We start from the raw sequence: 13,037 nt of genomic DNA, 5'->3' as shown, positions 1-13,037 counted from the left end.
TCCCCATAAGATGAAAAACCTAAGAGCAAAAGCTGTAGCAAAATGTTCAAGCTCACACAGTCCAAAAGCAGCACACTTAGTTAGGTCCTGCTCCCCAAGTAGTTGGTTAATACCAGGGACAGCTCTATCAGTGAACTTCTGGAGCCAGCCACAGCTGCCCCTGAGGTCCAGCTCTTTCTAAAATCGCCATTGTACTGAGTCATCAGGGAGTATTGCTCACTGTGGTGGAAGGAGAGCAGGGCACACTTCAGCAGATTCAAAAACCTCAGGGTGTGGCCTGACCATCTCATGAGCCAACGTGGTCCCACCCTGCTGAAAGGAGAGCTTGGAGGCTCGAGAGAATGTGGGAGCTGCAGCTCAGGTCAGAAGGCAACAGAAGCAAATCTACCACTGACATCATTTAAAATGGCAACCACCTGTTGTCCAGTGCAGGGCTGCTGTAAAACAATCACCACTGACTCAGGACCCGCATGATGGGGGTGGGGAACCTGTCCACTAGCTCCTCCAAGGACCTTGGTCATTATACCTCCCAAAATTTAAAAGACAAGCATCATCATGTCAGGCTTCCAGGACTTTCTAAGAGCAACAGGCTCCTGATGTGTTTTCTACAAACCTCCAGTAACCAAGAGTTACCTGTTCTCCCTCTTCTGAGACACAGAGATAAGTCACACAGAGCAGGAAAGATGAGGAAGGAACTTGACCAAGTCTACACTCACAGTTTATAAAACTTACAAATAACCCAGCTGTAGATCTTAAAGTCATCTACTTGAAATGGTCAAACAGAAGGTCTCCCCAGCATAGTTCTCAGATCCCATGTCCAGCTGGTTTCCCCATGAGGCATAAAAAAAAAAAACCCACAAACTCTGGAGTAGATATAAATACTTTCTGGCCAACACTCCCTGCTTTGGAAATTTTGGTGACCTGTTTCGTTTGAGGGTAAAGCTTCTGTTCAGCTTGCCAGATATACTCCGCATAGTTTCATCTAAGTTTGGTTCATGTCTCTCTGGACACTGCCTGGGACAAGTACACAGAATGCTTCCAAGAAAAGTGTGGGCTAGAACACTCCAGCCACGCCTACAGCACACTGGGAAGTCACGTAAGCACTCCCAGTGGTGTGGCCTGCTCATCACCACCCATATGCTTAGTAGAACATGAGCAGTCAGAGGCTGACCATGAGGAAGCCATGTTCCCTGGCCGGGGGCCCTATCACAGCACTGCAGGGAAGCACTCCTGGGGGAACAGGCTCCTGGGCAGGAGAGGACAAGAATGCTGGGCAGGGGTGCAAGACAAGGACAAAGCTGCTGTAGACAGTGTGAGTAACAGAGATGGAGGAGGCTCCAGTAAGCTCCTTGGTCAGGGACCCCTTGTTCTTTCAGAACTGGATGGAGGTCAAGTTCTGAAGCTCAGCATGGAAGCCCAGCAGAGCTGTGTGGTCATCGTGTTAGACAGATCACCTGTGTACCCCACTGTCCCCATCTGTAAAAGGAGAGGTAATGGGGTTCTAGAGAGGATTAAACAGCAACACATGTGGGGAGCTATGAAAAGTAACTTCCTGACAAATTTTGCCCAACTATTAAGTGTGGTAACTCTGGTAAAAAGCCCAGTCCTCTCCCTTCTTACCCTAAAGAGCATCCCTCCATGTTTTTCAGTCAAATCCAGTGAATCTACTTGATGTGAGGCACGGGACACAGAAGGAAAGACCAGAGAACAGTGTTGAGGCCTCAGGTCATTATCTTGTGTCAGATGATCAGGCCAAGGCCCAGCATTGTCTAGAGTGTGTGGGCATACAGGGACATGACAGTAAAAACAAGGACAGCAAGCACCACAGTCTGGTGGCCCCAGCTGTTCCCGAACCAAGGATTATTCTTAGGTAAACCCTGAGTCCTTTCTAAAGCAATTATTTTTTTGTTTTTTATAATTGTTTAATTAATATGTATACATACACAGACACACATGCATGCACATTTGCTCATGTCATCTGGAGGTTCAAGAACAATTTATCAAAGTCAGTTCTCCATTTCCACTGTGTAGATCCCAGGAATTGAACTCAGGTCATTAGGCACGGCACCAAACATCTATATTCACACTAAGCCATCTCCCTGGCCCTTTAATGCACTTTTAATTGTGTTTTGTTTAATTTTTTTTGAGACAATGTCTCTTGATGTAGCCCAGGCTGGCCTTGAATTTAGAGTAATCCTCCTACAAAATATTGTAATTATAGGTGTGTGACACCCCCACTTTCTCTTTTTAATTATGTTTTCCAGCCAGGTGTAGTGGTTCAAATTCTTTTAATCCAGTGTTCTCAACCTGTGGGTAACAACCCCCACAGGGGGTCACATATCACATATTTACACTATGATTCATAACAGCAGCAAAATTACAGTTATAAAGTAGCAACAAAATAATTTTACGTTGGGGGTCACCACAACATGCAGCATTCGGAAGGCTGAGAATCACTGCTTTAGTCCCAGCACTCCGGACGCAGAGGCGGGTGGATCTCTGTGAATTTGAGGCCAGCCTGGTCTACAGAGTGAGTTCCAGGACAGTCAGAGCTACAGAGTGAGACCTGTTACAAAAGAAGACCAAACCCGATTATGCTTTCCAGAATATCACAGTAAAAATGGCTACTACTTGTCATTGAAAACCGAACTAAAAACAAAGCTTTCACTAAATCTGTAGCAATTTGGAAAGGAGATGGGTCTAGGCAACGGGTCTCTGCTGGTAGCTGCCACTGTCAACAGTGACCAGTGATGTTGCTCACACACCACTGACTGACAAGACAAAATCCAGATGTTAAATCATCCCCAGTGCCACACCTTAAGACCTCTGAGCCTGACAAGATATGGAAGCTATGTTGGCTCAGCAGAGACAGGGACTTGCCCAGCATCAACCCTGGGGCTTCTGGTAGCATTAAGCCCAGAACACCTGGCTTCCTGACTTCCAAATGAGGCCTTTCTTACACAGTCCTGCCTCCTAGGTAGCAGCAAGTATGCAGCAAACAGAAAGGAACAAAATTTTCTGGGAGCTCTGGCAAGAATGGTCATGTCAAAATATCAGCTTCTTGCTCTGAAAGGTGGGATGGGGGTGGGGAGGGTTTCCTGGCCACAAAGGAAAAGAGAGTAGGAACACACCCTCCCAAGGAAGGGAGGATCTCAGAGAGAAGGCATGATGGGACAGGCAACTGCTGGTGGGGGACTCAGGTCAGTTAGAGCTCTATCTCCAGAAAATCAGGACACCTGTGGGGAGATCAGTGGGCAGGTATCTGTTGAGAACATTCAGGGCAGCTTGGGGACACCAGCGAGGGCAGAGTGAGCAAAGCCAAAGTATTCAAGGGCCTTAGGGAAAGCACACATTTTAGGCAGGTGTCAGACCTTGGTCCCTGTGTGCTTCCCTATCAACTCAGCCAAGTGCTGAGGGCCCAGGAGGGATGGCCCCAGATGCCCAGTGCATCTATGGGTTGACTGAAGGAGCCTGCAGCTCTGAAAGAAGCCTGGAGCTGCCTGGTTATGTGCCCCTGACATCTCTGAAGGAAGATGCCATGAAAGAGCTGCTGGGCAGGCAAAGGGCTGAAGCTTGGGTGAGAAGTCACATCCTTCCAGAAGACACAGAGGACCAAAATGTTGTCTGAGTCCTGACCATTGACCAAACAGAAGGCACCTCTGCCACTTCTTCTTGTAAGAGCCTGCAATAGGGTTTTCTTTGTGCCAATGTCACCAACCCCTGGCCATTCCCAGACCACTTCCCTCAGATAACCCATGGAACGTCCATTCACTCCCAAACACATCATGGTATGTTTTCACTTATTTCCATGTCATGATAGTCTACTTCAAATCACATTTTCTGCTGTGAATTCCAGAGGACAATAATGACTGTAAGGGCTTCAGAGGTTTTTGGGGTGATGCTATGGTCTATAGTCATCTGGTGCTAAGGATAGGCTGTGCTAGTAGTGAACAGCTGCCCTGTTCAAGCATCTGGAGGTGCGCCTCTGTTACAGATCTAGTCCACATCATGTCCTTGCCTGTTATTTCCACCCAGGCTGGAATTCAGCCCCTCACTTCATACCGCTACAAAGCCAGATAAGATTTGCTAAAAGACACAGTGGTTGGACTAGGTGCCAGTAACTTCAGCACTCAGGAGGTGGAGACAGGAGGGTCAGCAGTCCCAGGTCATCCTCAGCTACATAAAGAGCTCAAGGTTAGCCTGGGCTACATAAGACCCTGTCTCAAAAAAGTAAAAGACCAGAAAAATGGCACACAGAGGAACTGACAGGACAGCTTGTGCTGGCTTCTTGTTTAGGCTGCTCAATTCACATCCTCCACAGCCACTAAAATGAAACCAGTGAGGTTTGCTGGGCCCAGGCAGGGACAGCCATTCCCAGGGGAAATCACATCCTGTGTCCAGGTGCCCGCACTCCTACTGACTCTGGTTCAAGCACTGAAAAGCTGAAGACAGAGTTAGTCTCTCTGGATCTTTGTAGGTGGGGAGTGGTCCATTCTCTACTAATAGAGAAAGAGACCCTACGACCTTTGTTTTCTCTCCTTTAGACCCTCAGTCAGGTTCCTGGCAGAGGGGGCAGCATATGCATTCTCCTGGGTAGACGAATAGAGGATATCAAAGCCGGAACTGGGAGACTAACTAGTCCCACTCCAGAAGAAAAGACAGTGGCTAGGGTGATCGCCCGCAAGTCACTGAACCTTCTCACCACCGGTTCCTTGTTTATGACAGAGGACAATGGTGCCTGCACCACCACTGACTATGAAGATTAGCTGGAGATAATGTATCCCAAGCACTTAACCCAATGCCTGACCTTCAACGAACAGCAGCTATTATCAGAGTCAGGGTACCCAAGGTCACATGTTCATTCCAGCACCAGAAGGGCTGTGGTAATTGCTTCACTGTTTATGCTAGGGTGAGACTGGCACCTGTCATCATCCCCTTGGAGGACACTCCGCCCAAGGTCACCTATTCCCAGAGTGGCCCACACACAGTAGCTGATGCCTGGGGGAAATGTGTGAAAGTCAGGTCTGATGACATTGGACTTTGCCACCTCCCCCCAAGATGAGGACCCCAAGAGAACCACTTAGTGAGCACCCTCCAAGATAAAGTTTCAGAGTTAGCTTCCAAGAAAGCTAGGCTGAGATGGGTCTTTGTGTCTTTTTCCCTTAGTAAGGGAGGAGAGAACCAGAGTGAGGAGGAAAAGTTGGGGCCCACTACACAAGTCCACGGCACCGCCTTCACCTCCTCCCGGCCCCATGAGCAGCTTCATGAGAACAGAATTCTCATGAGGGAGGCTGGGAGCCCAAAGCACCTCTGACAGCATTGATAGCTTCTTTCACCATGAGAAAGGAAGTAAATCAGGCAGGGAAAAGTGAACACCACATCCTCATCCAGGCACAAAAGTTTATGGGTTGATCTCAAAGAAGCAGAGAACAGGCCAGTGTTATTGGAACAGAGCAGGGCCTGGGCAGGTGGAGGGAGGATGGGGCCAGGGCTGCACAGGAGGGACAGTGTCCCGTGTCTGCCACACAGGGGGATGGTGACGATAGCTGAGGAGAAGTGACTGAATAACAGAGGAATGTGAAACACAAAGAAATGACAAGACTGACTTATAAGCCATCCTAGAGCCTTCATCCAGCAGCTGGTGGAAGCAGAAGCAGACACCCTCAGCTAAACCTTGAACTGACCTGAAATCCAGTTGAAGAGAAGGAGGACTGATGAGCAAAGGGGTCCACACCAGGCTGGTGAAACCCACAGAAGCAGCTGACCTGAACAAGGGAGAGCTCTTGGTCCCCAGACTGATAGCTGGGAAACCAGCATGGAATTGATCCAGACCCCCTGAATGTGGGTGTCAGTGAGGAAATCTATGGGGCCTCTTGTAGTGGATCAGTACTTATCCCTAGCATAGGAATGGACTTTGAGAGCCCATCCCACATGGAGGGATACTCCCTGAGCCTAGACACATGGGGGAGGGCCTAGGCCCTATCCCAAAGGATATGACAGACTCTGAAGACCCCCCACAGAAGGCCTCACCCTTCCTGGGGAGCAGAAAGGGTATGAGATAGGTAGGGTGTTAGTTGGGAGGGAAGAGGAGGAGGGGAGGGAGAGGGAACTGGGATTGACGTAAACAATCTTTCTAATTCAAATAAAAAATAGTAAAATAAAATAAAAAAGAAATGAGAAGGGTCTGAGGTTAGCAACTCCAAGTGCCCTCACCTGCTCCCTATACTTTGTGCTGAAATGGTATGCTCGTTGCCTCATAAAAACACACAATCATTTGGGAGTGAAATCAAAATGAAAAATAGGAAGAGTGGGGAGAAATATGTCCTGTCTAGACACATAAAGGAGCCAGGTGCGGAGCAGATATCCATAATCCCCGCACTCAGGACTGTAATTGAGAGCTACAACCTAAGCTATAGAGTGAGACCTTGTCTCAAAAAAAAAAATTAATTAATTAAAAACAACCCCCCCCACACACACACACGACACTCAGGAACCCACCTACTCCCTCCCCCATTAATACAAATTTTAAAAACCATTAGATAACCAGAAACCAGGCATGTTCAGAATCCAACAGCATTCAGAGGAAGTGAAGAGGAGAGGTATACATTCTGCCCAGAGTCAGATACCCAAGAGACACCTTCAGTCTGTCTCAGGAAGGTATCTAGGATAACAAACCAGACATCAGTATTTTTTGCTTCTAACTGGAGTCCTCCTGACTGATAGAGAATACTTCAGCTCCCTCTGGCAAAACTGCTGTGCCTTGAAATAATATTCTACCTGGAAGTAAAAGTTAACCATGATTTAATAAATACCAAATCTTGCAAGAGCTATGAGACGTAGGGAAGGGGATAGGGCCTACTCCACTGGTCTTATAGGCAAGGGAGGAACTGCCTAGGAGAGCACATGGTCTGTTAAGACTTGCCGGCTGAGTCCTTAAAGGCAGGAATTTTTCTGCCACATGATCAGCCCAAGGGAAATTAGAAAGACACTCCATCATCAAAGTTGCACAAGGCAGACTCAGAGCTGCAGCCCTTTCCCTACAAAGGTACATAGCGGTCCTGAATCCCTTGACTCTTTCGGGCTTGTGCCTAAATGCCAGTTGAGACTTTTCAGTTTATGACCAATTCAAAACAAGCAATTTCACCCTCAGAAGGAGGCTTCATCCCCACCCGCTCCCTAGTACTTGACCATTTCCTTCTGCTTGTACTGTATTGACTGTTGACCTACTGTTCGTTCCCAAGGCCTAGCCCAGGGCACAACCCCAGACAGGTGGTCAGTGGTTGGAGGCCGAATGAATAAACAGTATGAGTCAATATCATTGCTCTGATGATAAGCAGTAAACTAGCAACCTTAAAAAATAAGATGCTTTTTGTTCCATGGGCTTCAAATTAAGAACTAAGTTAAGTTTAAATTAAAAGACCCACAGCATCTCCTGATAAATAGCCATGCTTTGCAAAACAAAATAGGGTAGTTCACAGCAGGATAGTACAGTACTGTGTGCTTTAAAAAAATAAAAATAAACCAGGAGCTGGAGAGTTAGCTCAGCAGTTAAGATCACTTGTTGCTCTTGCAGACAGCCACCACGGGGGCTCCCCATGGGGGAGCACCCCCATGGGGGCTCAAAACCATTTGTAACTCTAGTCCCAGGCAATGTGATGTCCTCTTCTGACTTCTGCCAGCCAGCGTGTGGTGCACAGACATATGCACAGACAAAACACCCAAATACAGCAAATAATAAAACAAATCTAAGAAGAAACAGTTGACAGCAACCATTACCTCTGAGTGCTGACTGTCCTGAGCACGAGCTTCCAGAGCTGCTTATGATGAGCAAACTCCAGTGCTACTATAGACTGCATATATGCCCATGGCCCAGCTCCTGGGACCCTCCTGGGGCCTCAGGACAAATCTGTTCATTCAGAGAGTAGGAGAAACCCAGCACCTTTCCCTCCAAGGGCATTCCCTGTCCCAGCATTCCTCTATCTGGGAAAGCTGCTACTTAGCAGGACTTGGACTATGGAGAAATCATGAGCCCATTACTCAGAGGCCAAAAATGGAAAGAGAAAAAATTAAAAAGATGAAAAAAGCCACAGACTCCTAAGCACAGGCTGCCTTCCCAAGTCGCTCTCCCTTGAGATGGGCAATTGTCTTCAAGAGAGGAATACAGATAGTTTGTTGCTGCCTCCAAACCCCATGCAGAGAAAACAGTTGAAGGCAGCAGTCTCAAAAGAGTCTGTTTTATTTTTTTTAGAAGAGAGAATAAAATCGGCAAAGCTTGAGTAAAAGCCTCAAGAATCATCTTCATCCTAGTTCAAGCCACACCTGTGGGTATCACCTGGCTGCTGGCACCTTACAAACTTGGCTCCCCTGTCTCTGCCCATCAGGATCACCTGCTGCTGGCAGGCACCTGGGTGTGGTCTGAGTCAAGAGGCACCTGGCACAGTGGCTCTAGTGACCCTGCAGAGTCCTACCCTGGGTTCCTGCTGCAGCAGGTCCAAGGAGGAGCTACAGAATTCCACTTCTAACCAGCATCTAGGCAAAGAGATGATGCTGGTCCAGGTCTACCTGCAGAACCACCATACTGAACAGCAGACTAGTACCAAAAGCCACACATTCCACATACCGTGACTGTGAGTAGAACAACCACATATCTGGCCCTGGGAAAAACACTCCCATTCAAGTCCAGTCCTCTTGCCTTTCACTGCAAGAGGTTTGAAGTGTCACCTCAAACCCCTGAAACCCAAAGTCACAGCATTTCCTTTTTGTGAGAGCAGTTGTGAGCAATCCACCCTGCTTCCCCCTGCACACATGGGTAACTCCCACGCATGAGAGCTGCTACTTTCAAGTTTCTAAAGCAGCAGAAGCAGTTGAAAGAGGAAGAAAAAAAATAACAGCAGACCAATTCAAGACCAGCTACAGCATTCTGGTGGGGACCATCACCCCACCACAGGCAACTCCACAAGTATCTCACTTACCAAAGTAATCAGCTTTAGGGTGAGCGTCCATTTCTTGCTCCAGACGCTGGGTAAGGGCTTCTAATTTCAACTCCGCAGTAGAGGGTCCAAGCTCAGGACCTGGTGCCAGGGTCTGGCAAGGCAACCTCACCTTGGTGGGGGTGGAGCTCTCTGGGAGCACAGGTCCCAGGCTACTGTCAGTGGACCAGCTGGGAGGACTCTCTTTACAAGTTAACTCAGATGGAGTGGACATCACCGGATGGACAAGGCTGGTGGGGCTGGGCTTGGGACCAATGCCAGAGTCCATGCATCCAGGCTTAGGACCCAGCCCGGGGGTCATACCTGGTTGGGTACTGTCCTTGTCAGTTGTTGAGGATAATGGAGCAGAAACAGAGAGGTAAGACTTGGGCCCATCCTGGAGCCAAGGCTGAGCGTCCACAGTAGGTTTGAGGACCTTGCCTGGAGCCTCACATCCCAGACCTGAATCTCTTAGACAAGCTCCTTGGCTCGTGCTGTCAGGGACCAGAGGTGCAGAAACAGCTGTGCTCCTGGGTTGAGCTGGGGCCCCATTCTCCAAGCCCGGAGAGGAAAAGCCGAGGTTCACCCGCTGAGAGGAGGCAGTAGACCAAAGGCCTGTTGGCTTCACATTGCTAGGGCCACTAATGCCACCATCCTGGCCACTGATGCCACTCTCAAAAGGCCTGCCAGAGCACACGGGGATTTGTGGCTGGTAAGAGTAATGGTCCCCGCAGGATCTGGGCAATGGGGAATCATTCCCTGGGCAACCTGGCCACCCACTCCTTACACTCGGATTCAAGCTGGGGGACACTTCTGGCTTATCACCCCACTGTGGGCTTGCCAAAGAGAAATTGTCGTAATAGTCTCCATGAGTGAGGCAGGAAGGGTCTTCACAGGGACCCAGACCGTGTAAAGCAGGCCTCTGGGAACTCACAGGCGCCTCCCTAGAACCACAGTTCTGATTGCCAGGCCTTGCACCATGGGCAGATGGCCTGGCCCTCTGCTCCTGAGATGGGTATGAGGGCTGCACAGCCACAGTGGTGGCTGCTAATCCAGGTGCCACTGTTGGCGCAGCCAGAGGGGGCTTGGCGGCACCATCTGTTGTCAGCTTGCTGCTCACACCCGGACGGCTCCCACCGTTGACAGGGCTTCTGGCAGCCCTAGACAGGGCCTCCTCCTGTAAGAGCTGCTGCTGCTGTTGCTGCTGCTGCTGGAGGTGGATTTTAGCCATCTTGGTCGCAAACACCCTGCGAGTTTCCTCAAATTCAGGGTTGTTGCCGACACCCTTGTCCACACGGAAGAGTCCATCCTTGGAGGCCTCGTACATGTTCAGGTCCTCGATGAACTTACTGGCCTCCAGGCCCAGGTCGTCATATTTATCCATGTTGCAGATCAGTGTCCAGGGCCTAGCTCCGGTACAAGGTGTGATTGGAGCGGGGAGATTTGGGTGCCAGCTGAGGTTCAGGTCCAGCCCAAAGCAGATAAAGAATCCCACCTGCCAAGCGAGAAGGTCATGACTCCAAAACTTACAGTCCAGCCAGAGTTGAGGCCTTCAGGCCAGCGGGGCTAAGTTTACTTCCAGACTTCTTTCCCCTGGGGAGCGTCCACGTGGGGGCAGAGTAGCCTTGGGCTGTGCCAGGCCTGCTTTGAAAAGTTCTGTTTTCTAAGACATAAAACCAAAAACAAGACGAAAGAAGACGGAGAACGTAAACAGAAAAAAGCAAACCCACATCCAGGCCGGGCAAGCGAACTTGCAAACCCACGGGGCAGCGGCTGGCCCGGGGCCGGCGGGCGGGGCCGGCAGAGCTCACTGCAGCCGCGGCGCGCGGCCCATTGTCCGATGGCGGCGGCCGGCGGCGGGACGCGGAAGTGAGCGCGGGGAGTCAATCCCCGGAGCTAGCTGGCCCTCTGCGCCCGCCCCGGGACGCGCAAGGGTGCTGGCGGAGGCTCGGAGGGGACGGCGCGGGGCGCGGGGCGCGGAGCGCGGGGACGCGGGGCGCGGGGCGCGGGCGCCCCCTGCAGGCCTGCGGAGCGTACGCCGAGCCTTGGCGTCCCGCGCTGGGCACCGGGAGGAACCGGACGTTCGCACCGTGCTTTCGTGCAAACTGTTTAGAGCTCGCCTGAGAGTCGGGACGAGCCCAGCCTCCCTCGGTCCTCTCGCGTGTGCCCCATGGGCTCCCCACCCCTGGCAGCGCTGGGGGAGTATCCAGGGAGGAGACAAGTGTGCTGGAGTCGCCGGTGCCTGGAGCTCGGTGTCCAGAGAGCCCGACAAGACTTGTCTCAGGAACACGGCTGCAATCCTAGGATGTTGCTGTGGCCGGTCCTCTTTTCCTCTTTGACGGAGAGGCCGAAGCAGATAAGGACAAGAGTGTCCCCCCATGATCTGCATAATCAGCAAAGCACAGGAGGCTCAGAGACGGGCGGGGGGGGGGAGGGAGAGGGAGAGAGACAGAGACAGAGACAGAGAGAGACAGAGCGATGAGAGACAGAGAGAGGAGAGACAGAGGCGGTGGGGGGGTGGAAAGAAAGAGGGGGGGTGGTTGTTGTTAAAGTGATGCCTTGGAACACACTTGTGTTAGACACTCTATGCTACACGTGTCCAGAGAGGCTTGTCGTCCATTTGGAGACACTTGAACCTCAAGATGGTCCAGGGTGCCAGGTCTTGCTTTTCTGCACCCCCTCCCCGCCCCCATGGTCCAGGATACACTCCCTACACAGCTCCCAGATGACCCGGGATAGTTTACATTTTTTACATTACAGTAGCCACAGCAATCTAAAGCAAACAGGCTGGAGAGGTAGGTCAGTAGTTAAGAGGACCTGGGTTTTATTCCCACTGCCCACATGGTGGCTCACAACTGTCTCCAACACCCTCTTCTGGCCTCTCTACACACTGCATGCATGCCGTGCGCAGACATACTGTAAGCAAAACACCCATGAACAATGCCCCATATGGTCAGGAAGCTATGAATGTTTTACTGTTGCTGTTCAATGCTGAAGAGACCAAGATTATTCCAGTTCTGCCCACAACATTTAGAATACCAGCCACAGTTACTTAATGGAGGCCAGTTTAGTCTGTTTTATGTGTTTGAAAACATCTGTTGACTAGTCTCTCAAAGGATGTGTTCAGGGCTGGTGAGGTGGTTCAGTGAGTACAGGCACTTGCTGCCCAGCCTGATGACTTGGGTTTGATTTCCAGAAACTGTATGGTAGATCCAACTCCTACAACACATACAGTTTAAGTGAAGGGATGAATAAATGGATGATGAGAAGTGAATATTCTTTTATTTATTTACTTATTGGTCTTTCCTAGACAGGGTTTCTCTGTACTGCTTTGGAGCCTGTCCTGGAGCTTGCTCTATAGACCAGGCTGGCTTCAAACTCACAGAGATCTGCTTGCTTCTGCCTCCGAAGTGCTGAGATTAAAGGCATGAGCCACCAACGCCTGGTCATAAGTGGATATTCTTAAAAGATGTGTTCAAGGGGCTAGAGAGATGACTTAGTGGTTAAGAGGACTGGCTGCTTTTCCAGAGGACCCAGGTTCAATTCCCAGCACCCACAAGGCAGCTCACAACTGTATGTAATTCCAGTTCCAGGGGATCTGTCATCCATAGTCAAAGCGACAATGCATATAAAATAAAGGTTAAAAAAAGAAAAATTTTTAAAAAGATATGTTAGAAAAAAAAAAGGATGTGTTCATTCTTGCCTATCAGTTGTTCAAAAAGCAGAACATTGTTAGATCTGGTGGTATAACCCCAGATACTCAAGAGAGTAAGTCAGGAGATTCATAAGTCCAAGGCCTGCCTGGGCTACAAGATAAGTTCAAGGCTAGTATGGGCAACTTAATGAGACCCTATCTCAAAATTAAAAATAAAAAGAGGGCTGGAGATATATCTTAATGGGAGATCATTTGCCTCGCATAAGAAAGGCCCTGAGTTTGTTTCTCAGAACTACAAAAATTAGAAACAGAAAACATATTGTGGGTATGAGTAGGACCTGTGGAGAGAGCACTGTCAATGCAGGAGGAAGAAGGGTGTGTGGAGTGACGTCTGCAGAGATGGGACCTGGCAT

At 49.8% G+C, this 13,037-nt stretch overlaps 1 protein-coding gene across 2 annotated transcripts in view; it reads right to left on the bottom strand.

The window, feature by feature from the left end:
• Limd1 (LIM domains containing 1) overlaps window positions 1-10,836 on the bottom strand; it is a 53,733-nt gene extending 42,897 nt beyond the window's left edge. The window contains exon 1 of one of the 2 annotated variants that reach the window (XM_035444093.1): window positions 8,973-10,836. In XM_035444093.1, the coding sequence (XP_035299984.1) occupies window positions 8,973-10,353 (1,381 nt within the window). In that variant the 5' untranslated portion in view covers window positions 10,354-10,836. The remainder of the gene's footprint in view (window positions 1-8,972) is intronic. The other variant, XM_027415518.2, reaches the window with a different exon arrangement.
• Between the last annotated feature and the right edge of the window lie 2,201 nt (window positions 10,837-13,037).

Source organism: Cricetulus griseus, chromosome 4 (genome assembly GCF_003668045.3).
Source record: "Cricetulus griseus strain 17A/GY chromosome 4, alternate assembly CriGri-PICRH-1.0, whole genome shotgun sequence".
In the NCBI taxonomy this organism is placed as follows: Eukaryota; Metazoa; Chordata; class Mammalia; order Rodentia; family Cricetidae; genus Cricetulus; species Cricetulus griseus.
The sequence above is the reverse complement of the archived record's forward strand: the minus strand, read 5'-3'. Positions and strand labels throughout refer to the sequence as shown.